Genomic DNA, 27,723 nt, shown 5'->3' with positions numbered 1-27,723 from the left:
CAGAACATGAGACAAGAAACAGACAAAGAAGTAAATGCCAGATGGCATAGATGTTCCAAGCCAGGGCAGCTAGGAGAATTGTTCTGCCATCAACTGCAAACAGGAGAGTTAGGGAGTCAGGTTTCTTGTAGGGACTGGAATTGGGAAAGGCGGGGGTTTGGGTTTAGACACCAAGGGTTTTATGGTGACAGCAGGAGATCTAAGAATAATAACTAACAGAAAAGTGAGAAACCAAGCTCCAGAGAAAGGTCAAAGCTTAAGCTGTGGACCATTGTGTCATCCCTCTGGGTGGTAATTAATGCCCCAAGAGTTAGTGAGCTCTCCGAGGAAAATGACTGAAGAAGGAGGAAAGAGCAACACCCTGAGGTCAGAACTAGAGGGACTATTCCAAGTGAGGTTATCAGAGGAGGAAAAGCTATTCAGAAAAAAAGACCTTTCTTCCCCACCCCCTCACGCCTCCCCCAGCATCCCCACACCGCTCAGAAGTATCTTTCAAACTCTGGTCAGGTGCACAGTCTCCTGCCAGGCCTTCCCCAGATAGAAGCTCCCACTCCTCCAGGGTGATACCAGCCCTGGATCGCCATTGATCAAAGCGCCCACTTTCTTTATCACAGTCCTGTGAATGCTTATCCTCCCCTATTATAGTTTAATTTCCAAAAGGGTGCAGACCATTTTTGCTCATTATGATATTCCAAGTGTCAACCATCTAAAGAGTTCAATGAACCTTTGCTGGCCGAATATTAATAGAAAGAGATTAGAGACCTACGAGGGAAACAAGAATGATGTATCATATAGAATGACTAATGAAAAATTGGCAAATATGCAAAGATCCAGAAAAAATGTTCCAATAGAAAACATTGTCTAATTCGCACTTGGGGCATTTGAGTGGCTCAGTCGGGTTAAGCATCCAACTTCGGCTCAGGTCATGGTCTCACAGTTCGTGGGTTCAAACCCCACGTCGGGCTCTGTGCTGACAGCTCAGAGCCTGGAGTCTTCTTCAGATTCTGTATCTCCTTCTCTTTCTGCCCACCACCCACCACTTTCTGTCTCTCAATAATTAATAAACATTTAAAAAAATTAAATTGTACTGCATTCTTTTAACAATAACTGTGATGTATCAGTTGCCAACTCTATGAAGAGATTAGCCCTCAACAAACATTTTCTTATTTGAACCTTGGAATGGCCTTCAGAAGGGGGTCTAGTTGTCCTCACATAATAGATGAAACTCAGTCCCACAGCAGTTAGATGGCTTGTCCAAGTTTGCTCAGTAAGATGGCACACAATTCCAGTTCTGTGTCTAGACCTCTGGGACTAACCAACCATAAGCTACTGCTTTCTCCAATCTAAATTACTTTTGGAAATAAATAAATAAATAAATAAATAAATAAATAAATAAATAACGGAAGGCATTGGGTAGCCATGTGTGGGTTACTAAGAGTTTATTTCTCCCTCCTCCTTCCATATCAAAACTCAGTTTCTGTAACTTGGATCTCTCTATATATATAAAGAAATAAGTGTAAAAATAATGCAGAAGGATCATTCTTCATTGTTGAGGACACTCAGGCAATTTTAAGAGAAAACGTGCCATTATTATTTCAAGGTTGTGAACACACAGCACATTCATTAGTAGATCTTCTTCTGAAATAAGTAAATCGGCAACTAAAAATAGCAGATTAAATAAATGAGCCATGGAGGAACCTGATGAGTTTTTCTCTTTCCCCCCTCAACAAGTGACTCTCTCAGCAGGGAGATTATATTCATAAAGCTTCAAAATTATTCCATTTTCAAGTACGTATTTTTCCTTCTGGCATTCCTCTGTCTCTCATGGTTTGACTAAACCATTAAACCCAAATCTAGCTCTTCACAGGTTAAAATTGCCTAACCTATGATGCTAAGTGGTTTATTGGAGGCTGAATTTTTATTCTGTTTATTTGGCTCTTCATATATTTGGGGGAGAAGGAGGCAGGGAGAGGGAAAACGGGAGGAGGAGGGAAGAGTTACATGCTGTTCAATACAGAAGAGGCCTTCAGATCGCATGAGTTAATTGTTTACAAAAACTGAGGCTGGGAGCTAGTGGGTGATTTGACCACACAGACAGGGGGCTCAGAAGTGAGATTTGAACCTCCTTACCACCCAGATGAGGTCACTGAAAGAGAGGTGAATAAATGTATAGACCAGGATTCAGTAGAATAAGAACAAGAAAGTACGTAATTTTACCAACTTGCAGTAGAGCACTGACTAATGAGGACTTTGGGGTCAGAGAGCCTGGCTCAAATCCTAGTTATCTAGCTAGGCAAATTATTGACCCCTCTAAGCCGAGGAAAAGAGAAAATATGTGTTTTATTATAGCTAATGTTTATTGGGAATTTGCTATGGGCCAAGTACTGTTTTAAGCACATTACATATATGGCCTCTTAAATCCTACCTTGTATGTCTAGTGGTTTAATTCAGATAATATATATTAGGGCCTTACCCCAGGGCATTCTCAATAAATATAGAATTATTTTGTCAATAATTCAATACTATAGATATTAATTATGTCTATTAACGAAATAGATGGGGAAACTTTGTTTTAATCATTATCAGGTAAGCTATTTCTTTAATTATGAATAAAATTCAGATTTTAAGTTTATATAGTGAACGAGTACTCTCATTAAACAAAGCTCTCTTCAAAACATTTCTTCGAAGGCATTGAAAGATTTAGGTTTCATTTTAAATCTCACTTCTTTCTTCTGCCATTTTCTCTACCATAGAGAAGACACTCAGTGTCCAAGGGATATGGAATAACCAAAGGGGAAGTCTTTCTAGCATTTTCCACTGAGTAAGCAGGTCCAAAGAGCTGTTGACTTTCTTCACTCCCAGGATAGGACAGAATAAGGTCTTTGCATATTTTCGGTTATTATTTATTTTAAAAATAGGTACAAACACCCTTAAAGCAGAAGACTTGACAGATTGATCTTTCTGGGCTCATTTTTCTGTTGGAGAAGTTAAATGCAGGAGAAATCTAACAGGTTAGCCAGCTCTCGTCAACATCTGCCCCATCATGAGACAGCGTCTATCACAGCCGTGGGGATCTCGCAGTGGAAAGCGTCAGGCTGATGCCTTTGGATGTCTCCATCTCTGCCTCTCAGTGTTTCACCAGGAAACCATGCCAATCCAGCCACCACCTTTCTGAAAGACTCAAGTGATTTGTGTCTGATCTCTGTCCTCTTCCTAAGGCTGACCTTGGACAAGAATAAGTAACAGTTGCTTTCTTTTCTTGACCTATGTTGTTGCAACCCTAACGCCTTGTGCTCTGAATATCCAGAAAGTAGAAGAGGTCCAGTGGCTGCTTTTTTGAGGAGTGAGCTTTGTTTTTTTTTTTTTTTAATTTTTTTTTTCAACGTTTATTTATTTTTGGGACAGAGAGAGACAGAGCATGAACGGGGGAGGGGCAGAGAGAGAGGGAGACACAGAATCGGAAACAGGCTCCAGGCTCTGAGCCGTCAGCCCAGAGCCTGACGCGGGGCTCGAACTCACGGACCGCGAGATCGTGACCTGGCTGAAGTCGGACGCTTAACTGACTGCGCCACCCAGGCGCCCCATTGAGGAGTGAGCTTTGAAATGGCTTCGAAGTGATGGTAGTCAGAGCACTTATTAAACTACACTGCGAAGTATTATTAACTGGTATGTTTATTTGATGCTTCCATTTTTAAATCTCTAACATTGTTATGGTGCGGAGTGAACAAAGGCTCTGATTTATTGATGGGTGTTCCACATTTTAAAGAGCACAGGCAAGGGGCAGTAGAAGCTGACAATAGGGATTTCTTTCAGCGTTAACACAAATAGATGTAAAAGTATGCTTTCCTTTGAAAAATTAAAATACTGTGTTGTATGAAAGGAGAGAAGGTTACACTCCCCTTGACAAGGATGGAAGAGGCCCTCGGGCCTGACAACACGCATATGGTTAAGGCATTGCCACCTACTTCATGGCATCTAACCAACATTTTTTCCTCTTGCACTGTTGGTGGGAATGCAAATTGGTGCAGCCACTCTGGAAAACAGTGTGGAGGTTCCTCAGAAAATTAAAAATAGACCTACCCTATGACCCAGCAATAGCACTGCTAGGAATTTACCCAAGGGACACAGGAGTACTGATGCATAGGGGCACTTGTACCCCAGTGTTTATAGCATCACTCTCAACAATAGCCAAATTATGGAAAGAGCCTAAATGTCCATCAACTGATGAATGGATAAAGAAATTGTGGTTTATATACACAATGGAGTACTATGTGGCAATGAGAAAGAATGAAATATGGCCCTTTGTAGCAACGTGAATGGAACTGGAGAGTGTGATACTAAGTGAAATAAGCCATACAGAGAAAGACAGATACCGTATGTTTTCACGCTTATGTGGATCCTGAGAAACTTAACAGAAACGCATGGGGGAGGGGAAGGAAAAAAAAAAAAAAAAAGAGGTTAGAGTGGGAGAGAGCCAAAGCATAAAAGACTCTTAAAAACTGAGAAGAAACCGAGGGTTGATGGGGGGGTGGGAGGGAGGGGAGGGTGGGTGATGGGTATTGAGGAGGGCACCTTTTTGGGATGAGCCCTGGGTGTTGTATGGAAACCAATTTGACAATAAATTTCATATATTGAAAAAAAAGAAAAAGAAAAATTAAAATACTGATAATACAGGCCAAGTGGATTAATTTAACTGTTATAATTTACATCATAAAATGTTTCTTCTCCTTGAAGAAAAATGTCACCTCAGAGTTTCATTCATGGAAAAGAGCTTTAAAATGGAAGTCCATAAGAAGGTGTAGTTACATTCACACGAAAAATGGACACACGTAACTTTTGAGAGACATACCCCAAATTAGAGTCACTCTGTATGGTTAAGGAAGAAGGCAGCATAATTAAATGATTTCATTCACAGGCCTTGGTGTCTTTAAAACCAAATCAAAAGCCAGGAGGCTCTGAGCAACTTGGGGAAGAAACTCAAATCTCTCTGAGCCTCAAGGTCCTTCACCCTCAAAATAACAATTTCTGTGAAGATCCTTATCTTTAACTCGTACCTTGTAGCATTGCAATAAGGATTAAATTAAAAGGTTAAAAAAAGAGAGAAAACTTCAGCACATTTTCTAGCACATTCTAAGCATATAAAAAATAGTAGCTGTACCTATTAATACTGCAAAATGCAGAACGAAAACCACACCTTAGATTAGAACATTTGCTAAAGAGAATTTGTCTTCACAGATCTGAAATGGTTTCAATCCACTAATTTCAAGCGAAGGCATGCAATGTACGATTTCCCTTTGGAGTGCGCTTCAAACAGTAACAACGAAAAGCACGTACTGAGAGGATAACCTTCCGTCTGCGCGCCACAATGTGTGACAGCCGTCCTCTCCCCGAGTACTCGTGATCCCACCCGTGGGTATTATTTTCCCCACCCACAGGTGTGGAAGCTGAAACTCAGAATTGAGGTCAACTGCCCGAGGTCATTCTGCCACCAATGGCTAAGCTAGGATGTCAACTCAGACCCACTCATAGAGGTGCTCTTCAGCTCTGTCCCGTGATGGAAGTAAAAGTGAATGGCAGTGAGGAGGGGGCTGGAGCAAGAGACGTTTTCTACTTTAAATAAAGTTAATCTAGATCAGTGGTTCTCAATTTGGGAGAACGGTGGGGCTCAAAATACCCTTGCGCTCTAAAAAAAAGTATTGGGGACCTCACAAAGCTTTTGTTTACAGGGATTTTGCTTTCTGACGTTTTACTTTTTTCAAATTCCCAATTAAAGCTAAGAAAATTGGGGGGATTATTTATTTATTTCAAAATGACAGGTCCTATTTTAAAATATTTTAAAGCAACAATAAACACATTAAATGTCAACATGCATCTTTTTACACGTTTTTATTTAAGTTCCAGTTAAGGTACAGTGTAATAGGACTTTCAGGTGTAGAGTATAGTGATTTAACACTTCCATACATCACCTGGTGCTCATCACAAGTTCACTGCTTAATCCCCATCACCTGTTTAACCCATCCCCTCATCCATCTCTGCTCTGGTAACCATCTGTTTGTTATCTATAATTAAGAGTCTCTTTCTTGGTTTCTCTCTCTCTTTTTCCCCTTTACCCTTTTGTTTTGTTTCTTTCAACATTTATTTATTTTTGGGACAGAGAGAGACAGAGCACGAACGGGGGAGGGGCAGAGAGAGAGGGAGACACAGAGGGACAGAGAGAGACAGAGCATGAACGGGGTAGGGGCAGAGAGAGAGGGAGACACAGAATCGGAAACAGGCTCCAGGCTCTGAGCCATCAGCCCAGAGCCCGACGCGGGGCTCGAACTCACGGACCGCGAGATCGTGACCTGGCTGAAGTCGGATGCTTAACCGACTGCGCCACCCAGGCGCCCCTTGTTTTGTTTCTTAAATTCCACATATGATTACATTCCACATAGGAATGAAATTATATGGTATTTGTCTTTCTCTGGCTTATTTCACTTAGCATTATACTCTCTAGCTTTATCCATGTCATTGCAAATGGCAAGGTTTCATTCTTTTTGATGATTGTATATGTGCATATATATACATATATACATAAACATACCACATCTTTATCCAAAAAAATGGCTATAATCAGCAACACAGGAATTAATATGAAATTTTATGTAAAGTTAAATTGGTTTCAAAAGAAACACCTCTTTTAGTGAAAAGAGTGATGTCATTTTACATTTTTAGCACAGCTCCTTAACGTCTAACTTGGCAGAAGGCACCTAGACCCTGCCATTAGCTTCGGCCCATGGCCGGTCTTGCTGTGACACCGCACATGAGCCCTGGAGGACTCCACAGAGGATTTAAGAGACTGTGAGAGCGAAATGGACAAGTAATGTCTTCCTGTTATTATGGAAATTGTTTGCGGGCCTCTCTGGAAGATTTCAGGGTTCCCTTGGTAGGCCAGCCCTCACTTTGAGAACCACAGTTCAGGTAAAATCCGTAAGAGAACTGAAAAGCTGTGTTGCTAACTGTAGTCCACAGTCATAGCCCAAGTTCATCATTCAAATACCTACTTATCCATAGTATGTCTTTTTGTGCGCTGTTCTAGAAAAGAATGATGGAAATCTGTCATCTCTAGATGATAATAAACATCGAGTGGGAAGATTTAAAAGCAAATAACATTTCTTGGTGAAAACAAGACGTGTTATGGGAACATGTGTCAGAATTATATTTGGCTAACTCACAACTGAGACAAAAATTAATGCATTTTTCTCTTTATAGCATAAGACAATCCTTTGTTATACAAATAAAATGTAATCGAAGTGCCATTCTACTTTTGTGGCATTAACCAAACTGATTAAATCTGTTATATGGCTTAAGTGAAGGTAGTAGTCAAATATTAGCAGACATGCACCCTAATAAAGTAGAGGGCACCAGCAAAGCACTGGAAATCTTAAGTAAGTTGGAAAAAATCTCGTGGAATGTTTGGGCAATGTTAAGACACATTAGAAACTGAATTGTTTGGTTATTCATGAGATTGCATCTTCAAAATGTCTTGTCTCAGAAATAGAATTTTTCTTCCGTACTTTAAAATCCAAGCCCAGAAACAAGTCATTTGTAAATCATATTTGGTTTTGTTAATTCATTTATTCAAATTTGTTTTGCTTTACTGTACTGTTTCTAAGTGGAAAATGATTATCACGAGGCACTTTAATTATTCCCGATAATTTTAAAACTTGACATAATACGTTAGGTATTCTAGAAAAATTGAGCCCTATTTCACAGACACATTAGCAAAGCTGAAGCTTAAGAATCATCATTTCAGGGCACCTGGGTGGCTCAGTCGGTTGAGCGTCCGACTTTGGCTCGGGTCATGATCTCGCGGTTTGTGGGTTCGAGCCCCGCTTCGGGCTCTGTGCTGACAGCGCAGAGCCTGGAGCCTGCTTCGAATTCTGTGTCTTCCTCTCTCTGCCCCTCCCCCACTCGCGCTCTGTCTCTCTCCCCTTCAAAAATAAACATTAAAAAAATTTAAAATAAATGATAATACAAAAGAATCATCATTTCAGTAGCAATATTGCACCAAAAGGAAAAAACAGTACATTTTTTAAGATTGAAAATATTCATAGAGTGTACAAGAGCACCAGCTCTAAAGTGAACTTTGAGCCTCAATGCCAAATGAACCATACCCCAAAATAGTCATTGGAAGTTTCCCCATGTTGGACATCATCGAAGTTTCCAGATGTAGGACTTGATGACAGAAGAAGCATCAGTTTCAATACCATTGCATTCCTCTAAAACCAACTCCTGGTTGACTATTTGACATGTTCTAGAGGTGTTATTATCATGCAAGGTGTTTTTTTTTTTTTCCCAGTATCCAGATGCTCTGAGGTAAAGAAAACACGAAAAACAGGTTTTTCAGAAAAGAACCACTGGTTTAACTAGAAAACCTGACCTTGTAACACTAAGAAGGTTTTCTGGATTCCCTTAGGTTCTTCGAAGCAACAGTCTGCTAGAGTCTACAGACTACTGGTTACAGAATCAGAGGACGCCATGCCAGATTGGTTTTGTGGAAGACAAGTCTGAAAACTGCGCTTCCGTAAGTAAACACAACTCTCAGGGTCTGGGCTGAGAAAGCAGGGAGTCTGGCAGGTGTGCTCCTGGGAAGGACGCAAGTTTCATAACTCATTAAATACAAGGTTAGGAAAGTATCATTTTGAAAATACGCCACTGGTTCATACGGACCGTTAACACAAAAACACGCAGACCTCATGTTTCTCCTCCCGTTTTGCTCATTTCGACCGGTAAACTAACCCGATCACTTCTCTGAAAAGGAAAAACGATGTTTATATTTTCAAAAATGACTGAGAAAGAGATTCTGAAATAGGATCGTATGATGAGAAATAAAAGACCATTCAGGGAGCTCTCTTGGATTCTTTCCAATATATTTTATAACTGCTGCTGGTTAGTATTTTCCAACACAAAAACCGTGTAAAAGTATTCTACCATTCTTACAAATTATAGTCATCATTTGAAAACCTTTCCAGCCTAGGAAATATACAGGCATGCATTTTAATATACTAGAGCTGTGCTTTCCATACAAAACCTTCGTTTTCAAGGAAGAGATGTTCTTATAGACACATAAAATTCTTAAGGCGTAGAGTGGGAGCACATATTATTGATACGAGAAATCAGTGTTATGAATTCTCCTTCCTGTAGGAGATACGCTCCCTCCTGTATGTTCTACAAAGTGATATGTTTCATTGTAATTGAAATCACCTAGCTCTGTAGGACTCTTAATGACAGAGATTGGGGAAGAGTATTTCCAACGTGGAGAGAAATGTAATTCTCATGACTAAACTGTGAACTTCAGCTTTGAGCTATTCTTGGAGGTAAGTTGAATGCCAGAATTGCTGTTAAAAGGGAAAAAAAATAAAACACAAAAGAAGGAAGCTAAAAATGGGGTGAAGAAGCTTTTTATATAAAACGGGCAGCACCAGAACTGGCAGACGGAGGATGTGAAACATTTTACACCATAGAGTCTCGTAGCACAAGGAAAGCCGAGTCCATTCAACACACTTATTTCCATCTCTTTGTTTAGGCAAATGATTTTGATTCCACTGCTTTTAGGACTTTTAATCCATTATCCAGAAAACTAGTTGGTGTCTAAAAATCTTTGGGGAAAACAGAAAGGGTTACGTGGCAAATAATTTGACAGCGATCCATCCTTTGCAAATTCACTTCTGAGATGAGTTAGAAAATACAGGCATTTATGGATACAGATCTCTAATCACATCGTGAAAGGGAGAGAAGTGGAACGTAAAAGCTATCCAGCTACATTCTGGAAAAAGTTGTCATCCAAGCAGCTCCTGTTTAAGAAGTCTCCCACTTAGGGCCGCCTGGGTGGCTCAGTCGGTTAAGTGTCCGACTTCGGCTCAGGTCATGATCTCATAGTTCATGAGTTTGAGCTCTGCATCAGGCTTTGTGCTGGTGGTACAAAGCCTGCTTGAGATTCTCTCTCTTGCGCACGCGCGCGCTCTCTCTCCTTCTCTACCATTTCCCATTTGCTCTCTCTCTCAAAATAAGTAAACTTCAAAAAAAAGAAATGCTAAATTTATAACCAGATTTAAGATTACCCTTGGCTCTCCCTAAGCAAAGAGAACTCTCCTCACACTCCCCACGAACCCCAATGGACTCAAATTTGGGCTTAAAACCATATGACTTCCTTTCCTAATTCATTGTCCCTTTATAGTGTCCGATGACATCAGTGAAGTTGAGCTGAATCATCGTTCCTTTACAGTTCTTTCTATTCTTTCCAAAAGGAGAAAAACCTAAACACAAATAAAAGGCATACTGGAAGATTTGTTTCCCCACAATGTTTATAAAAATTGTCCATGACTCTAAACCTAAAAGAAATGTCAAAATCCCTATAGCAAAGTAGCCCTTATCTCTCAAAAGAATCGTCTACTCCTTTTTTCTTAATGTCCGAGTCCTTTCTCTCTTTCCGACTTGGCACATATTTCTAGGGAAGGAAGAAGAAACACAGTCCAGAGTTAGACATTGCTGAAGGGAGGTGACGATCTAGAGGAGAAACAGAGGTGAACTATGGAGATTCCTGACCAGAGGGGCGCCTGGGTGGCTCAGTCGTTTAAGCGGCCGACTTCAGCTCAGGTCATGATCTCGCGGTCCATGAGTTCTAGCCCCGCGTCGGTCTCTGTGCTGACAGCTCAGAGCCTGGAGCCTGAGTCAGATTCTGTGTCTCCCTCGCTCTGACCATCCCCGTTCATGCTCTGTCTCTCCCTGTCTCAAAAATAAATAAACGTTAAAAAAAAAAAAAAAAAAAAAAGAGAGATTCCTGACCAGAAAGTGGTCAGGGAAACAGTACTTAATTGCTTTTCAAAAACAAATTCTCCATAGCAGGATGAAAGTGAAAGTTGAATTTAAAGGAAAAACGACTGTATTTTAAAATATTATCCTCATTCAAGTTTCATTTAAAAATGTAGTGTAATAAAATCACCCCAAATCGAAATCTCTTTTCCGATAATCACAACAGAATCTGAGGAGCCTGTAGCAAAGTTGGCTTATATTTTATTGCTTTGTACTCTGTTCATGGCTCTATGTTAATCATCGCTCCTTTAACTCATTTCTTCCCGATCAAAATTAACAGCCAACTCTTTCCATTCCAATTAGATTGGCTTGGTATCCATTCTACTGAACTAAAAGTGTCTGAACATGCAGTCCTGAGGACTAAGAACTTTGTGAGCCAATGTCCTCTGAATTCAAGATGGCCACATAAAATTTTTATTGAATGACAAACTCAGGCTTGGAGAGCCATCAGGAGCCATCAGGCTTGGAGACCCATTGTGCACTTGGGTCAGTATGGCTGTTTGTTCTCAACCCTTAAGCAATGAGGGTTTGTTTTTTGTTTTGTTTTTTTTTTTTTTTTGTCATTATTTCAATAGAGAGCTACGTTCATTTCCCAGCTAAAATGAAGAGTCTAAATGAGAAGTAATTTGAGGCAGTCAGAAATACAGTAGACGTGCCAAACACGAACAGCTTGCCCAGAAGTCTGGCTCCAGAAGTGCCCTACAAGTTACCCTCAAAAATTTTCGATAAGCTATCAAATATAAACAATATGCTTATGTTTTTCCAAAGAGACTTATCCTTTCAAATTACATAATTTCATTCTCTTTCTAATTTGCCAGACTGGAAAAAAAAAAAACAAACCCTTACACTAACATTAACTTTCAGGGTGTTTTTTTTTTTTTAACCTGATTATTTAAGAGAAGGAAATGTGGAAAAGAATAATGGAAATGGAAGCCAATTTCTAAACCCAACAGCTGAGTCATTATCTTAATAGAGGTTCTTAACACAAAGGGTAGGGATTGGACTTTTCAGGACTCCTGACTTTTTTTAATTAAAAACTAATTTAGTTGCTTTCTAATCCACTATTACCCTTTGCTATTTACTCAAATTTAATTTTTTTTATATCAGGAATCCTCTTTTGATTTAATGCTTCATTAAAATTACCTTGACAATTCACATTATTTCTATTTATAGCTACTGTCAGACTCTTTCCTTACTGATCATTTTAAGACTTGGCTATCACCCTCCAAATAAATTATACCCTCTAGCATGCATTTTATTTTATTTTATTTTTTTTATTTTTTTTATTTTTTTTTCAACGTTTATTCATTTTTGGGACAGAGAGAGACAGAGCATGAACGGGGGAGGGGCAGAGAGAGAGGGAGACACAGAATCGGAAACAGGCTCCAGGCTCTGAGCCATCAGCCCAGAGCCTGACGCGGGGCTCGAACTCACGGACTGCGAGATCGTGACCTGGCTGAAGTCGGACGCTTAACCGACTGCGCCACCCAGGCGCCCCTAGCATGCATTTTAATTGACGAATCACAGTATTTGAAAATGTGCTACATTCGCCTTAAATTTTTAAATAAATTAAGTTCTTAGGCAGGCTTCAACATTCCACACATGATATTACAAAACTAAGAAGATATTTGGCAGGTGTCCAGTGGGTCTCTGATGTCAATGCAACCCAGTGGCAACAATGACAAAACGATATCTCAGATGACAGCTCTTTATTCTATATTATTTCTCCAAATATTTCTATATTGAATCTATTCTAAAATTAAACAAAAATAAGTTAAGGGAAAGACAAACACCCACTTGATACGTTGATCTACAGAAAAATCTAGACTCACATGATCAAGGAAAAATATAATTATAGATCTATGAAGGGACATTTTACATTATCTAGTCCAGATATTTACCAACTTTTCAAGCAACTTTTCATGTGTTTTTTCCTTAAAAAATCAAGTTTGGAACTTTTTAAAAAATTATTTAATTTTAGACATACACAAAAATTGCAAGAATTCCTAGAATTCCCAGATTCCCGATATGCTAACGTTTCACTACGTTTGCTCATCCTTTCCTTTGTGTGTATGTATGCATCTGCGTGCATGTGTACATATAGGATTTTTTTTCTAAAATTTTTGAGAATGAGTTGCAGACACAATGCCCCTTTATCTTTACATACTTCAGTGCAGGGCTTAAATATTTATAATGAGGATTGAACCCAGAGCTGCAGAAACTCTTGTTCAGGTTCCTCATTTGGTACCCACTGCACAATAATTTTCCTTAAATATTTATGCAACAGTTTTCAAGAAGTTAAATGTTGCCCCCATAAAAGTGAAAAATCCAGTGCTGATGGAAGAAATCAGCCAGACTGAGCAAAATGAAAGCCTTGTATTTAAGCGCACCAACACTCTTCTTAGGAGGCAGCTTAAGTACCGTCAGGGTTGAGTTGCACCCGTAAGGGAGCTCTCAGCTTGCACTCATGGTAGAATATTCCTTCCAGCTTCATGCAGGACTGCTCTTCAAGAAAAGTTCTTCCATCTTGATATATTTCTAGGAGTTTTAGTACCCCCACCTTGATTGATCCAGAAGAACTTTTTGGAGGCTTGCTTCTTAACCCAACCTTAGATAAAACAGGTAAGGCAAGGCAGCGCTAGCAAATCTGATCTGTGTGGACGCACCCTGCCCTGAGCAGTAGCTCCTGAGGCACCTTGCGAAATCCACCAGTCCCAGAGAGAACTTTGACTCTCGGTGAAATAAAAGTTCCATTAAATTTTGCCAAGTCTCTGGAAGCCAATAACTTAGAATGCTTTATGGTGAAGCATGACACAGAGGGATGGTGGAGAAAAGTCTCCCACCAAAGCAATTAGGTGGCTTGACATGCGGAAGGACACATGCAAGAAGCTGAAACCTAGAAATGTGATAAACAAAACTGAGATGGAGCTTTTGATATAACTTAAGGACTATACCTACAGTGTGTGGCGAAATAATATAGTAGTATTATGGGTGTAGACTTTAGACCCAACCCATACATGTATCATGCCGTGCATCTTGAAACTAAGAGGAAGTTTTTACAAGTTTATTTTCCTTGAAACTTGAGTTTGTGTTGTATCACTTATGTTGTGGGAAAAATGCTGCATAATAAAAATTAAGATTATTGACTTTCTTTATTGGCTCAAGAAATTGCAATGTATATCTAAGCATTACTAAGTAAGTGGAATGAGACTTCCAATAATTCATAGCATGAATAGGAATTAAGAGGGAAATCTAGATGGCTATTTGTAGGACTATTTAAGCTTGATACAACTGTAGACACCAATGTTTCAATGTTTACACTTCAGTAAACAATAGAAACAAAATGAAAAGCCAAGTAACAACTCTATGCATATATGTATATATGAAAGCCTCACAGTATTAATCTCAGTGCATTAAGAGTTGCCACAATTCATTATGAAAAAGTAAAATTTCCAATAGCAAAGTTGGAGAAAAGCCGAACATAAGAAATTCATTGAATAATACGATTGTTAATACAGACACAAAAAGAAGTCAACCTCTCTGATTATCAGAGAATCCACTATAACTATTACAGAATTTGTTTCTAATAAACTTGTTAACATTTTTAAAAATATTTACAAAATAAAATGAAATAAAATGATATAAAGTAAAGTAAAATAAAATAAAATAAAATAAAATAAAATAAAATAAAATAAAATAAAAATGGTTACATCCAGTGTTGATGTAAACACAGTTAAGAAGACACTCAACAACCTACATAAGGAGTGGAAACTGACAAAGTATAATATTTCTGGAGAAAACTTTTGTAATATGTGCTATCCAAAACATTTTAAATATTCATGACTATTCATTCACTTTTAGAAGTGTTTTCTAAAGAAATAGCTGCAGTTGCATGCAGACTGATGTAAAATATGGTTGATGTGCCAAAGTAACATACCTACGGCAACACAGCAGACTGACTTAGAATGTGGGGTCTGGAGTCAGGCTGCTTCGATTTGAATACCACCTCCCTTTTTAGCTACATAATCTCTAACAAATTGTTTAGTCTGTGGCTCATATTTCTCATCTGTCAAATGGAGATGCTAATAGTATTTATCTCATGGATTGTAAGGACTAAATGCATTAACATTTCTAAAGTTCTAGAACGGTGCCTGCACAGAGTAAACATTATTAAGTATTCAGTGAACTTAACAGCATATGACGGCAAAACATAGAAAGATCTCGCATACCCCACAGTACAGGAATGGTTAAATACATGTTGGGTATTTATACCATGAAGATTAATGCATTCTTTGGAAACCAGGTTTGCAAAAAATATTTCAGCACATGGAAATAAAGACTCACAGTATAATTATGCATAAAAAAATAGGCTCCAAAAATTATACATAATATATATTAAGCAGGACACGTTAGTCAATTGAATGAAGGAAAGCGAAAAATCAAGAACAAGTCCTGTTGTTTGGGCTTAATCTTCCGGATGGATGGAAGTTTCACGCACTGTGGGGGGGAAAGACTGAGGAGAGGGGAACGTAGGAAGTGGGAGGAGAAGGATAGTGCTATGGAAAAGAATGTCTTCTAGTTATCCAAGTGGAAATGTCAAGTTGGCAGCTGGGTGTTTAAGTTGGAGTTGTTGGCAAGGGCAGGTTGAGAGATAAGAGATTTGAGGGCCTTCGTGGTTATCCTCAGGGAGGTGAGAAGCTCAGTCAAAGCAGAGAGGGTGTATAAGTAGAAAAAAGGCTTTGGTTTGCAGATGAGGATGGTGTCTTCTGGTAAATGTGCTTATACGGTGATCTCCACGTCCCTGACCGCCCCCTGGCCAAATCAAGAGATATTTCATTTAAGCGTGTTAACCTGAGTTTCATATACGTAATGGAGTATTTTATGTATCTTGATATTTTTGCCACTAAAAGTACAGTCGTATGAATGGACCTGAGTGTACTTTAAAACCTGGGTGTTCATAACCATTTCTCAACTGTTTTTTTTTTTTTAATTCATTTTGACAGAAGGATGCTTTATTAAAATAGCTCAGAATAGCTTTGAGTTTCAAATTTCACACGATTCCTGCTATTATAGCAATGTTCCTCTGAGTGGAAAGCCTATCAATCAAGAAAGACCAACAACAATACACAATGTTTCTCATTAAATACCTTTCAGCTTCAAGGATATTGACTACATAATTTCTATTTCTTCTTAGTGGAATTATTTATTTGGATCAACATGTCTTTCTTAATCAGTTCTTCTAAAATCCCAGGAAAACTAGTTAGAAGTAATAGCATTTTTTTTTTTTACAATTTAGAGTCTCAGTCTTTTTTTTTTTTTTTTTTAATGAGTAAATAATGAGAAGAAGAAATTTAAAAAGTGGGTCTGGCCAATGACTGCTGTAGGATGTCTGGTTTTTAATTCACAGCCTCTGAATTCTATTCCCCTCTTTTCTAATGAGACAAGTTCAACCTAGAGGTCTATTAAGAAAGTGCTAAAAAAAGAATTTCTGCTCTTCCGTACTTGAATATTACACTCTTATTAAGACCAGAGACAGCCCTCACTTTACATTTCAGACGCTACTGGGATCATTGGCTGGTCCATAAAGTCTGTAATGGTGAAATTGAATCAGAAAGGTATGAAGGCTAAATTCTGCCTCGGGTTTGGTTTAATACAATCATTCACCAGACAGCCTAAGTCAGCAGGGGCTCAAGCGGTTTTATTAGGCACCTAGGGATGAATTCTTCAAAAGCAGAATCTGTGAACCTTTGGCCGTGTTCTTGGATTAGGCTGGAGGATTCTTTGCTGCTGGGGGAAGGGGGGCTTTCCTGTGCATTACAGGGTATGTAGCAGCATCCCTGGCCTCCACCCAGTAGATGCCAGTAGCATCCACTCTCCAGTTGTACCAACCAAACAGGCCTCCAGATGTTGCCAGTCTCTCCTGGCTGGAGGTGGTGGGTGAGGGGCGAAGTGACACCTCGTTGCAATTGCTGCTCTAAAGTTTCTCAAGCTTTAACCCCTAGTCTCTCCTGAGAGACTCCTATTCATGTGTTTCAACTTGAGCTGTCCCTCACCACTGCACAGGCATGGAAGGAGAGCACCACCTCCACTTGTCCCAAAGGATCCCAGCCCACCTGTTACTCCCATCAATGGCCAAATGCACTGGGAGGAACGACTGAAAATGAAAGTTCATAGGACAGTCAAAAACAGCTCAAAATACCTACCTGTGGGTCAAGGTCAACCAATTTATGGCTGCTGCTTCTACGACACATAGAATCCAGTACCACTGGAACACCCCAGGCAACTAATTTCTAGATTGACATATATTACATTTATCGATAACAAATTTTCTTTCTTTTATCAAATATAATGCAAATAGGTAACAGATAACTGGAAAGCATCAAGAAAGAACAGTACCCTAATTCTAATACCTAGTGGATCTACTCTTGGTACCCAGGTTATTTCCTTCCACCCTTTCCCCCACAAACTAGAAAGAACAGACACGTCAACTCATCTCAATGCCAAATGGGAATATGGGCCCTGGGTTGAAGGTCTCCTGATTTTTTTTTAAGAGAAGTCAGAAATTTTGTTTTGTACATAAAATCTGATTTCGAAAACTCGGCCGCTAATAAAATTGTAAAATGATAAAACAAAACAGAGCGCACCTGTGGGATGGAATTAGCTGGTAGGACTCCAGTTTGTGACATCTGTCTTTTCAGTTTGTGCATACCTGGTGTCATTCTTGTTACCTGCCAATTTCTATTTGCGTTTGAATTCAGGACTTCTGTCACTAAACAATCTTTCAAATACTTTCCAGCTCAAAAATTCTGTTAGTGAAGGACCAAGTAAGTACATTACTAGAACCCCCTTCCTCATCACCCAAATTAGCTTGTCCAGATTTTTACTATGCTCCACAAATACACAATACTGTCTTCTGTGGCCTTACTCTCAGAAGATCATTTGGAAAATAAAGTCTTAACCAACCTAGAAGTTAAAGGACAGTGGACATGAATTATGCCAACTTATTTCCTTTATACATATGTGTGTGTATATATATTCATGTATGCATATACATATGATATATATGATATCATATATATGATATATATTATATATATCATATGTATATATTTCTGTTGAAAGTGTTGTTCTGATAAGTAAACAATTTACTTCATGAATACCCAACCAAAACAGAATAGTCCAAAAGATAAAAGTTAATCCAATAGGCGTATTTGGTCTCAAGCATCCAGTTCAAGACCCTCCACCATTTGGCTTGTCCAGATTTGGCTCCTGATCAACCTTGACTCCCTGTCACCACCCTTTCCCCAAGTTCATTGGAATACTTGCCATTCTCCAAACATCAGTGTCCCTTTGCGCGTGCTGTTTCCTCGCCCTAGCCTACCCTGGAGCCCCAGCCTGCTGCCTCCAGTATTCTTGCCGACGTTTTTAGTCCAACTATGTTCATACAAAACAGTCATTTCAACTTTCAAGCATTGCTTATTCGTGACAATTCAGGAAAAAAGTATCGCATCCTTTCTTTCAGATGAATTCCTGCGAAACTCATCGTCGTTTCTTACATCCCTTACTTTAACACTGACAGCTAGTTTGTCTATTACTTCAGTATCGTATTCTTTCAAAGTTGCTTTGTCTTAAAAGAGAACAAATGGTCATCATTCTTGATAAGAGTGCTATTCTCCACTGCATTCCTCTATACTTGAATATACTTTCTGATTCTTTCAAAAAAATTTTAATGTTTATTTATTTTTGAGAGACAGAGAGCACGACAGAGCATGAGAAGGGGAGGGCCAGAGACAGAGGGAGACACAGAATCCGAAGCAGGCTCCAGGCTCTGAGCTGTCAGCACAGAGCCCGACGTGAGGTTTGAACTCACGAACCGTGAGATCATGACCTGAGCCGAAGTCGGACGCTTAACCGCGACAGAGCCACCCAGGCGCCCCTGTACTTCTCCATTCTTACACGTATTGATGTTACTCCAAATCTTCTTTTGAAAGCATGTATCAAAACAAAAGAAAAATGTGTTCCTCCTTCTCTTGATCATCAAACTTAAGAACTAATAAAAAGCCTCTGCTACCTGGTTACTCTCTGGCTATCTCACCATTCTGCGGAAATCGCTCGCCAAACCCACTGAGATGTTTTCACTGCTTATATTACCTAGCTTTTAGCAGAGCTGACCGAATTCATACCCCCAGCCAGCTTCTGAAACCTAGCTATTTTCTCCATGGCTTCAAGAACATTATTCTTCTCCTTGTTTTCCTGCCTCTGTGATCATTAATTCTTTGTCTTACTCCTGGACTTTTGCTCTCCACCACCTGGCACTTAATGGCGGCATTTTCCACAGGTCTGTGTGAAAGCCTGGTCCCTTCTTGCCAACTGCCTTTACTGGATCATTCGTCCATACCTCATGGCTTCAGCCACATCTGTATGCCAATGACCACCATCTCTGTACTGTAGGCTTATTTCTAGGTACTCGTTGGATACACTCACCTGAACATCTCAGAAACAACTCAAATTCAATATAACTGGAGGTAAGTATCCAAAAATAGGTTCTGCCCTCCAAATTTTCGTTTTCCATGGGTGGTTTTATGATCTACACTTTTCCCCGTGCTACACTCTTCCGAATCACAGTCATCTTTCTCCCCTACTTGTCATCTCTAATTGGTTAACAAAAGCTGTTTTGATTTTTCACTTCTGGCTATGCATGTCCAGCCTTGCTGTCGCTGTTTTATTACCTAATGCCCCACATATCTCCTCTAAAGATTTAATATGCAAAAATCACAAGCAAAAACAAAGAGAGAAAAAAAAAAGTAAAGAAGACCCCAAGGCCTTGGTGTCATTTTCTCCTGAAATCTTTTGCAGCAGACAAATCCCTGGATTTATTTTAAGGTTTTGGTGGTATGAATAACTACATTCCCAGTCCCCACTGCCACTCTCAGCATCACAGAGTTTCTCCAGGGGGCTGCTGAGTCAGTTCAGGGTCTAATTCGAGACCGTGGCTCAAGTGTGTAATTGGACTGAATATGAATTCCAAAGGAGCTGATTCACCTGATTCAGCTGCTATCCTGATTTTTAAAGTGCTGTACTATGGGGCGCCTGGGTGGCGCAGTCGGTTGAGCGTCCGACTTCAGCCAGGTCACGATCTCGCGGTCTGCGAGTTCGAGCCCCGCGTCGGGCTCTGGGCTGATGGCTCAGAGCCTGGAGCCTGTTTCCGATTCTGTGTCTCCCTCTCTCTCTGCCCCTCCCCCGTTCATGCTCTGTCTCCCTCTGTCCCAAAAATAAATAAACGTTGAAAAAAAAAAAATTTAAAGTGCTGTACTAGATGACAATCCGGTGAAGAAACACGTTGACGTTGGCACCCTTTGACATTGGAAGCACACTCACAATATGTATTTGCCAGAGCGTACCGGTGAAAGTACAATATCAACTGGAGAGAGTTCTCTACACCACATGCTGAGCCAAAAGAATGTGCTAGTGTTCCCTTATTCTACCAGACTAAGTAGCTAAGCTTCCTTTTGTGATGTCGCCACGCCCAGTTGCTGGAATAAACCTAAGAAGATATATTGCCCATCCCTCTCACTTTTCAAGCGAGAAGAAAAAAATAGCAGTGGAGAGAAGGGATTGTTCAGGGCTACAGAGTAAATTAGTAACAAGGGTCTAAAGCCCAAATCCACCGGCTCTTAGTGCAGTGTGTACATTATTCAACACTCTGGTAGATCCCCACCCTTATAAAATATTAGGATAATTGCATCAGAAGGTCATAAAAGGAACGATTTCTTCATGGTAGGGCTACATTTATTTGAGGCATAAGCGATGTGCATTACTAATCCAAGCTGAAGACCCCAAATTAGTATTATTGAAAAATTCCAAGATATTTAGCTTTTTTGGTGATTTTCTTTTTTTAGTAACTTTAAGATTGTGTCACATGTTTGTATATAAATTACTGTCAGATTATATCGGACAGCTATCTCGTTACATCATCCATAGGTATAAATGTCATTAAAATCTGATATGTCCGTACCAAGCCACATAGCCGTTGGTCACGTCAAGTGGCATTGCCTGTACTACTCATCCGGCTGACATTTATTGGGTCTTGCTGTGTGCACACTGCTCTACCAGAATCTCTGAGGGATATTGAAATGTGAGCAAAGATTCTCTGCATCTTAAGAAGCTCAGAACTCCGGATGCTGATCCCCTCCTCACCCTCCCGGGCTCGTTTTGTTGTTATTTGATTTTTTTAATTTGGTTTTTTTTTTTTTTTTTTTTTTTTTTTTTGATTAGGCTAGGTCGTTTTAGTGAAATCTGTTTCCCATTACCGTGTGAACGCTTTGGTGTCACTCCTCAGGGATACATAGCCTTGGGCCTGTGGATAGTCACCTAGGATGACATTGGTCTTAACAGGTCTCTCTTTCACCGTGTCTTTCTCTGATCTTTCTTTTGAGCTGCCTGCTTCATTTGATATTACACCCCATCTGTTTGGCTTTACTATTTTACCAGCTGATGGCTCTATTGCTTTTAACAATGCCCTGGAGTATCAATTGCTCAGCAGTCTGATCCAATTAAATTTAGGCAAGCATAATTTTTGAGACCAGTTTTGAGTTTTGTTCTCATGCCACGAGGGCTCTTCTTAGCTACTTCTTCTTCTGGTTCTCTCTAGTAAAATAGCTGGCCTGTGGTTTCATTTCTTGCTCTTAATTAAGGGGAGCGATTGTTTTTGAGAGTGCCCTTATCTTGAACTTCCACCGATTCTGTTTCAGATGATCTCAGTTCCTTTGGGGAGAGCTTCTGAGCTCTCTTTTCTTACAGACTACATCTCTTACAGGGCAAACCCTCCGAGCCACTGTTCTGAGTACTAGGTGGGACAGTTGCCTCTGGTGTTCTTGGTTTGCCCTGCCCAGTTGGGACCTGTGCTCTACAAGCAGGCCAGAGTGAGGGTGATCGTGCCCTGGTGTCCTCAGTCTGTCATCTCTGGGGTAACACCTGAGTAGGGCCCGGATGAAAGAAAGAAGCAAGCCCCTGACTTCTTGGCTTTACTCACCAAGAGTTTAGTCTCTTCAGTTTGGAGTTAGACGGGATGAGGAATGCTGTCAATCCCTGACTCCTAGTGAGACCCAATAACCCTTGTCTGGGAGGGGAAGGGAACCCAAATGACTCTGTCAAGTTGAACTGGACAAAGGGGAGGCAGGGAAAGGAGAAAGTGAGTTGTGGTTTCAATGCAGCAGACTCTCTCCGTTCTGAGTGTTAGATTTTCTTGAAAACATATTTCTGCATTTTCTGTATGTCCTTAGGACAATTTCTTGAAAATTAATGTGTTTGTTTTTATGGTTTCTGCCAGCTTTGCCTATTTCACCGGGAGTTGGTCCACAGAGTCGTCCCAGACCTGGAACTCACTATGGCTTCTTTTTTCCAGCCCATGTGACTCTATAACACAGAGGTTTGTGAGCCAGACAGGGTCTGGAACTCTAGTCAGGGGTCTCACGTGTCCAGTTAAAGGTAGCTTAACATACTTTAGCATTCAGACTTGTCGAAGGTAGAATGGATATTGTCTTATGCAAGTTAAAGCATCTAATGTCCCTGAAGAAGGATGTCTCATTTTTAAAAATTTATTTATTTTTAATTTATTTATATGTGGGAGCACCTGGGCAGCTCCGTCGGGTAAGTGTCTGACTCTTGATTTAGGCTCAGGTCATGATCTCACGGTGCGTGAGATGGAATCCCACGTCGGGCTCTGCGCTGACCACTTGGAGCCTGAGGGACTCCCGGTCCCTCTCTTTCTGCCCCTCCCATTCTTGTGTGCTCTCTCAGTCTCTCAAAAATGAATAAACAAACAAACAAACTTTAATTTCTTTTTATTTAATTTTTTTAATCGAAGTATAGTTAACACACAATGTTACATTAGTTTCAGCTGTACAATTTAGTGATTCGACAGCTTTATAATTATACTATGTTCACCATGAGCATAGCTACCATCTGGAAGAGCATCGCATTTTTGTGTCAAGTTAACAAGTTAATGTTTGTCAAGATATGTGGAGTCCAACTTCAGAAGATGCTTTTGTTAATTTTATTCTGAAAACATTGAACAAGCGTCACTCGATGTCCAGAACAGCCATGAAAAACTTGTTAAACAGCATTGATTTTTTTTTAATTTTAAGGACTATAACTTCAAAGCGAACCCACAAAATAAACGGTTCCCTTGACATCACATGAATTGATCTGCAATCTAGTCGTTGGCTGGAAGGTTACTTAAACATCAAAGATGATCTGGCAAATGACAATAAATGTCAAATAGCTGAAACTGAGCCCTTCTCAGTAGCACTTATTGCATAGGAGACCCAATTGTCTACTCTACTTAAACCACCATTTATTCCTACATAATTGTGTTATCAACCTACAAGAGAACTTAGTCATGTATTTTTAAAACACATAGAATTTTTGTGTATTTTCAACCAGAAATTCATGGGTGGATGTGTCTGTCGCCAAGAAAATTCTTTGGTCCCTGCAATTTTGGTCTAGTAGCATTGGTGAATACTGTAAGGTAAGTGCAGGCTAAAAACAAAACAAAACAAAACAAAACAAAAAACCCTGATATTAATATTAAGGGTTATACTTCATTTATCCAAAATTCCCATTTATCACAAATTCCCAAGTGACCTGGTTTCTGTGAGCAGAAAAGTTTCTTCCAGTTTTAACACTCTTTTCAAATGCTTATTCATTGTTCTTGACAGGGAAGTATTGGAAGAAAGTGATATTTTGCTTAATTGGCGAGAGCAGCATAATATTTTTGCCTCTATTTTTTTTCACGCTGACCTTCAGCATGGTATTCTGTTAACTCAGCAGATTGCTGTTGTTCTGATGCTTAGTCTGTGAAGACACATTCTGTCTGAATTACCTAAGAGGCGGAAGGACTAGGGGTGTATTTTCGGTTTACCTTGGTAACTGCAAAGGGAAGTCATCAATCAGTGCCACAGGCTTCAAGCTGTTCTCATGACAACTCAATTTTTTGGCTATTTTTCTTCCTTCAGTAAGCTCATCTGCAAAGATGCCCTTTTTTCTCTGTCCATCATAGCTCTTTCTTACTCATCATCAAGGCAAAGATCCCTTTGATCTAAATAGAAGTGATCGCAAAGAAGAAAAGCATAGAATTGGACCCAAGCCCTGTTCCTGTGCCTGGAAACCAAAGGAGGAATTAATTTTCATAGGCAAGGTCCACTTAGGTTTTAGGTTTTGAAGCCCTTTTCAAAATTAATCAAGGGTGAACATTTTAGACATTGCCTAAAACAAAGCTTCACAAGACATTTAAGATGATACAGAAATAATGGGTTCCCGTGGTGCGTGAAAATTTATGTCACCTCATTTGTTTGAAAATGAAACCACACAAGAACTTGACTAATCTATAATAAACAATCTTTATGTAGGATATATATATATATATATATATATATATATAAAGAAATGTGAAATGAATGGACATGATGTTTTTTCTTAGTGAGTAGATAATTATGGGAAAAATTCATGCAGACTTTAAGCTACCTTCCCATCAGTTCTGTAGCCATTTTTTCACTTTCCTATGTATCAGGCTACTCTGTTATGAATATAATGCCTCATTTAAAATTTGAAAAAAAAAATAATACTAATTAGCAATGCCAATTAATAACACACACTACCCAAGCAAGATGAAATGATGGAGAGGTGGCGGGGAGGGCACGCCTGGGTGGCTCTGTTGGTTAAGTGACCAACTCTTGGTTTCTGCTCAGGTCAAGATCGCAGGGTTTTGTGAGTTCCAAGCCCACATGGGCTGTGTACTTACTGTGTGAGCTTGCTTGGGATTCTCTCTCTTTTTCTCTCTCTCTGCCCCTCCCCTGCTCATGCTGTCTTTGTCTCTCTCAGAATAAATAAGTAAACTTAAAAAAAAAATGAAATGAGCAGGGCTTTGCCAGCCAGTCTTTCCAGAGGCAGGTGAAGGAAGGTTTCCTAGCCAGTGTTCCATTCTATAGGCTCCATCCAGTGGGTGCCATGTATTAAGAAGGCAAGACGCTGCATGTTGTTTTAGGGTTTAGACATGTGTAGGAGGAATGAAAAAAGACAGTAAGCCCAAACACTGCTTTATTTTTTCCTGTGAAGAAATAAATTTCATATGTTAATGATAGAAATAATGAATTCATTACCGATACTGAGTTTTGTGCAAAGTAATGAGCTTTCTAATAAAAGAAGTGTTCAGAGATGGGACAGACACAGAACCACATTGTCGTAGAGGTGATTCAAGCATCTGGTAAATGGCCTCTGCAGGCTTTTCCATCCCAGACTCCTATGAATTTGCGACGCTTTTCAATAAAAAAAAGAACTGATATTTATCGAATACCTCTGGTCTGCCAGGAAACTCTGCTAAGAACATTAGGCAGACTCATTAATTCATATTATATCTCTACAGAGTGGGGATTATTGTTTTCTCCAGGCAAGACTGACTTGGGTGGTATATCTGAGTCACAATCAGTAAATGGTGAAGCCAGGATTAAGACACGGGCAATCTAACCAAGAGTCCAGTCTTTTCCACACAGTCTGCATACTGTTTCAAGCCATTTCTAGCCCTCTGATTTCATAGCAACTGGACAATCCGTCTGTTCCATTATATACAGGACAGAACCTCTAAAAGTGATTGTCCAATGATTCCATAAGTTTGCATCCTTTTTATTGCTATCATTTTAAGTGCCTGCTTAATAATTTTTCTGCTCATTTATCACCTTTAATACATGAGAACTTTATAATGCTTTAGTTTACAAAGTGTTTCCACAAATAATATTATTTCACTGAATTTATAGAAACCCTAAGAAGTAGCCAGAATAGGTATTGTTATGGAAGAGATATACATGGGTGTTCAAAGGTTTAATGTTAGTCCAGGATCATAAAGTGATGGAGTTGGTGCCTGAAACCATATTTTCTGATTACATTTGCCAAGCAGACTCCTCCTAGCATGTCACTTGCCAATTAAAGGACTAATTGGGAAACTAAGGTCATTTAATTTCATATCTTTGATTTTCTAGAGCATCAGTTGAAAAAAAGAGTCTGGCTCCCTTCCTGTTTTTGTAAATAAAGTTTTATTGAGACCCAGTCACATCCATGAACTTACATATTGGCTGCTTCTTCACCACAGAAGAGTTGAGTAGATGCAACAAAGACTTTGTGGCCTGCACACCTAAAATATTTACTGCGTGGCCCTTTACAGAAAGTTTGCTAATCTGTATGCTAGAACAAATAGCTAATACTTTGACAGGTAAATACTGCTCTGCATTATTGGTTTAGTATGGATAAAAACAAGACTATTTCTGTTCTATCGAAGGAAAATCTCAGGTCTTTTTTGCATCGAGTGTTTGAAGGAATTTGACTTTCCACCATCAAGACTTGAATTGCTTGATCCCTGCTTCCCATTTCTTAAGCCACGGTATGATTTGAAATCTTTATCAACGTGACCTTTCAGAACAAATTTCCCACAAACTCTCTTATTCTTGTGCCACTTTAGTAAAGATTTTTGGGTTTTACCTCTTAGCCTCTTCTAATTTAACTACTCAAAGTGTCCCAGGAAATTACATGTTTTATGGCATTGTCCCCTGACTTACATCTGAGTATTAGATAGATATACTGCATTTTCTTTTCTTTTTGAAGAGTAATCTGGCGTCTTTGGAGAACAATATTGCTTCCTGCATAAACTTAGCCTTTGTTTTTTTTCTCAAAGCTGTAATTAACTAACAGTATTTTTAGTTCTGTAAACCTTAATTTACCATCCCATTTTACTGTAGCCTGTTAATCACAACCTACCAAAAATTGCAAAAGCCATGCTCTCAATCCTTGAAAAATCTTTGATGTGGGATTTGCAATTCAGAGAGAGGATCAAACACTGGTAGGCTCTTTAGAAAAGGAAAGTAAGTCCTTGATAATTCAAAGGGGGTGGGATTAGAAGACACATTCTCCTGTTTCTGGGCCTCAGATTTCAGGAAGTAAGTTAACAGGGGCATGTATGTATACACTTGAGCTCAAACTAAATCATTATTAATTTGAAAAACAGACACATCTATGTATACCAAAAAACAATGTGCTAAAAAGTCGCTACATACATGGCACAAGAGAAAAATGTAGGTATTATAAAAATGCTTTCATTTTTGAAATTCATTTTTGTGATGATATTCTGTAATTTTAATTTACTTCTATTATTATGTTCTTCCCCCTCAATAGGCATTGTGTTACTCCCTGGACCTACGATTGTGATTAGACACAGTCTGTGCTCCCAGAGCCAAATTTTTCTTGGCTTTGAACTAGAATGGCTTCATTTTTTCTGGGATAATATTGGTTGTCGCATGCTGAACAGAAACTTGATTGGCAGGAATACAGGCTGAGAGAGACTGAGTGAGGGAGAGAGGTAAAGAGAAGGAAGGAAAGAAGGAAGGAAGGAAGGAAGGAAGGAAGGAAGGAAGGCAGGCAAACAGACCCCCAAAATAGTCATATACTATTGGGGGAATACTTTGGAAGTTTTTAATATATCAAGATTAATTTTCTCATGCTTTTAATATAAAGTACACATAACGGGATTATACCAATTAACTCTCATTATAGGATAGTTTTGCATTTAAAAACACTTTATTTTTTTACGTTTATTTATTTTGAGAGAGAGAGAGAGAGAGAGAGAGAGTGAACAGGGGTAGGAGGAGAGAAGAGAGGGAGGGAGAGGGAGAATCCCAACCAGGCTCCCCACTGTCAGCATAGAGTCTTGCATGGGGTTCAATCCCATGAACTGTGAGACCATGATCTGAGCTGAAATCAAAAGCAGGACGCTCAACCCACTGAACCACCCAGGTGCCCCATAAATACACTTTTTAAATCACAGTG

General features: G+C 39.4%; 1 protein-coding gene and 1 non-coding gene across 2 annotated transcripts in view; both read left to right on the top strand.

Annotated features, from left to right (window-relative positions):
* The window catches only part of SPHKAP (SPHK1 interactor, AKAP domain containing), a gene marked incomplete at its 5' end in the record, with an annotated part of 164,036 nt that overhangs the window by 53,758 nt on the left and 82,555 nt on the right, over positions 1–27,723 (top strand). The window contains 1 exon segment of the mRNA XM_086719842.1: positions 8,459–8,566. Within this exon segment, the coding sequence (XP_086575968.1) occupies positions 8,459–8,566 (108 nt within the window).
* On the top strand, positions 3,867–3,991 carry LOC112849172 (U6atac minor spliceosomal RNA). The gene has a single exon (XR_003222597.1). It is a non-coding gene; the product is annotated as a U6atac minor spliceosomal RNA (small nuclear RNA).

The sequence above is a fragment of the Puma concolor genome, chromosome C1 (genome assembly GCF_028749965.1).
Source record: "Puma concolor isolate L17-30 chromosome C1, mPumCon1.1.hap2, whole genome shotgun sequence".
In the NCBI taxonomy this organism is placed as follows: Eukaryota; Metazoa; Chordata; class Mammalia; order Carnivora; family Felidae; genus Puma; species Puma concolor.
The sequence above is the reverse complement of the archived record's forward strand: the minus strand, read 5'-3'. Positions and strand labels throughout refer to the sequence as shown.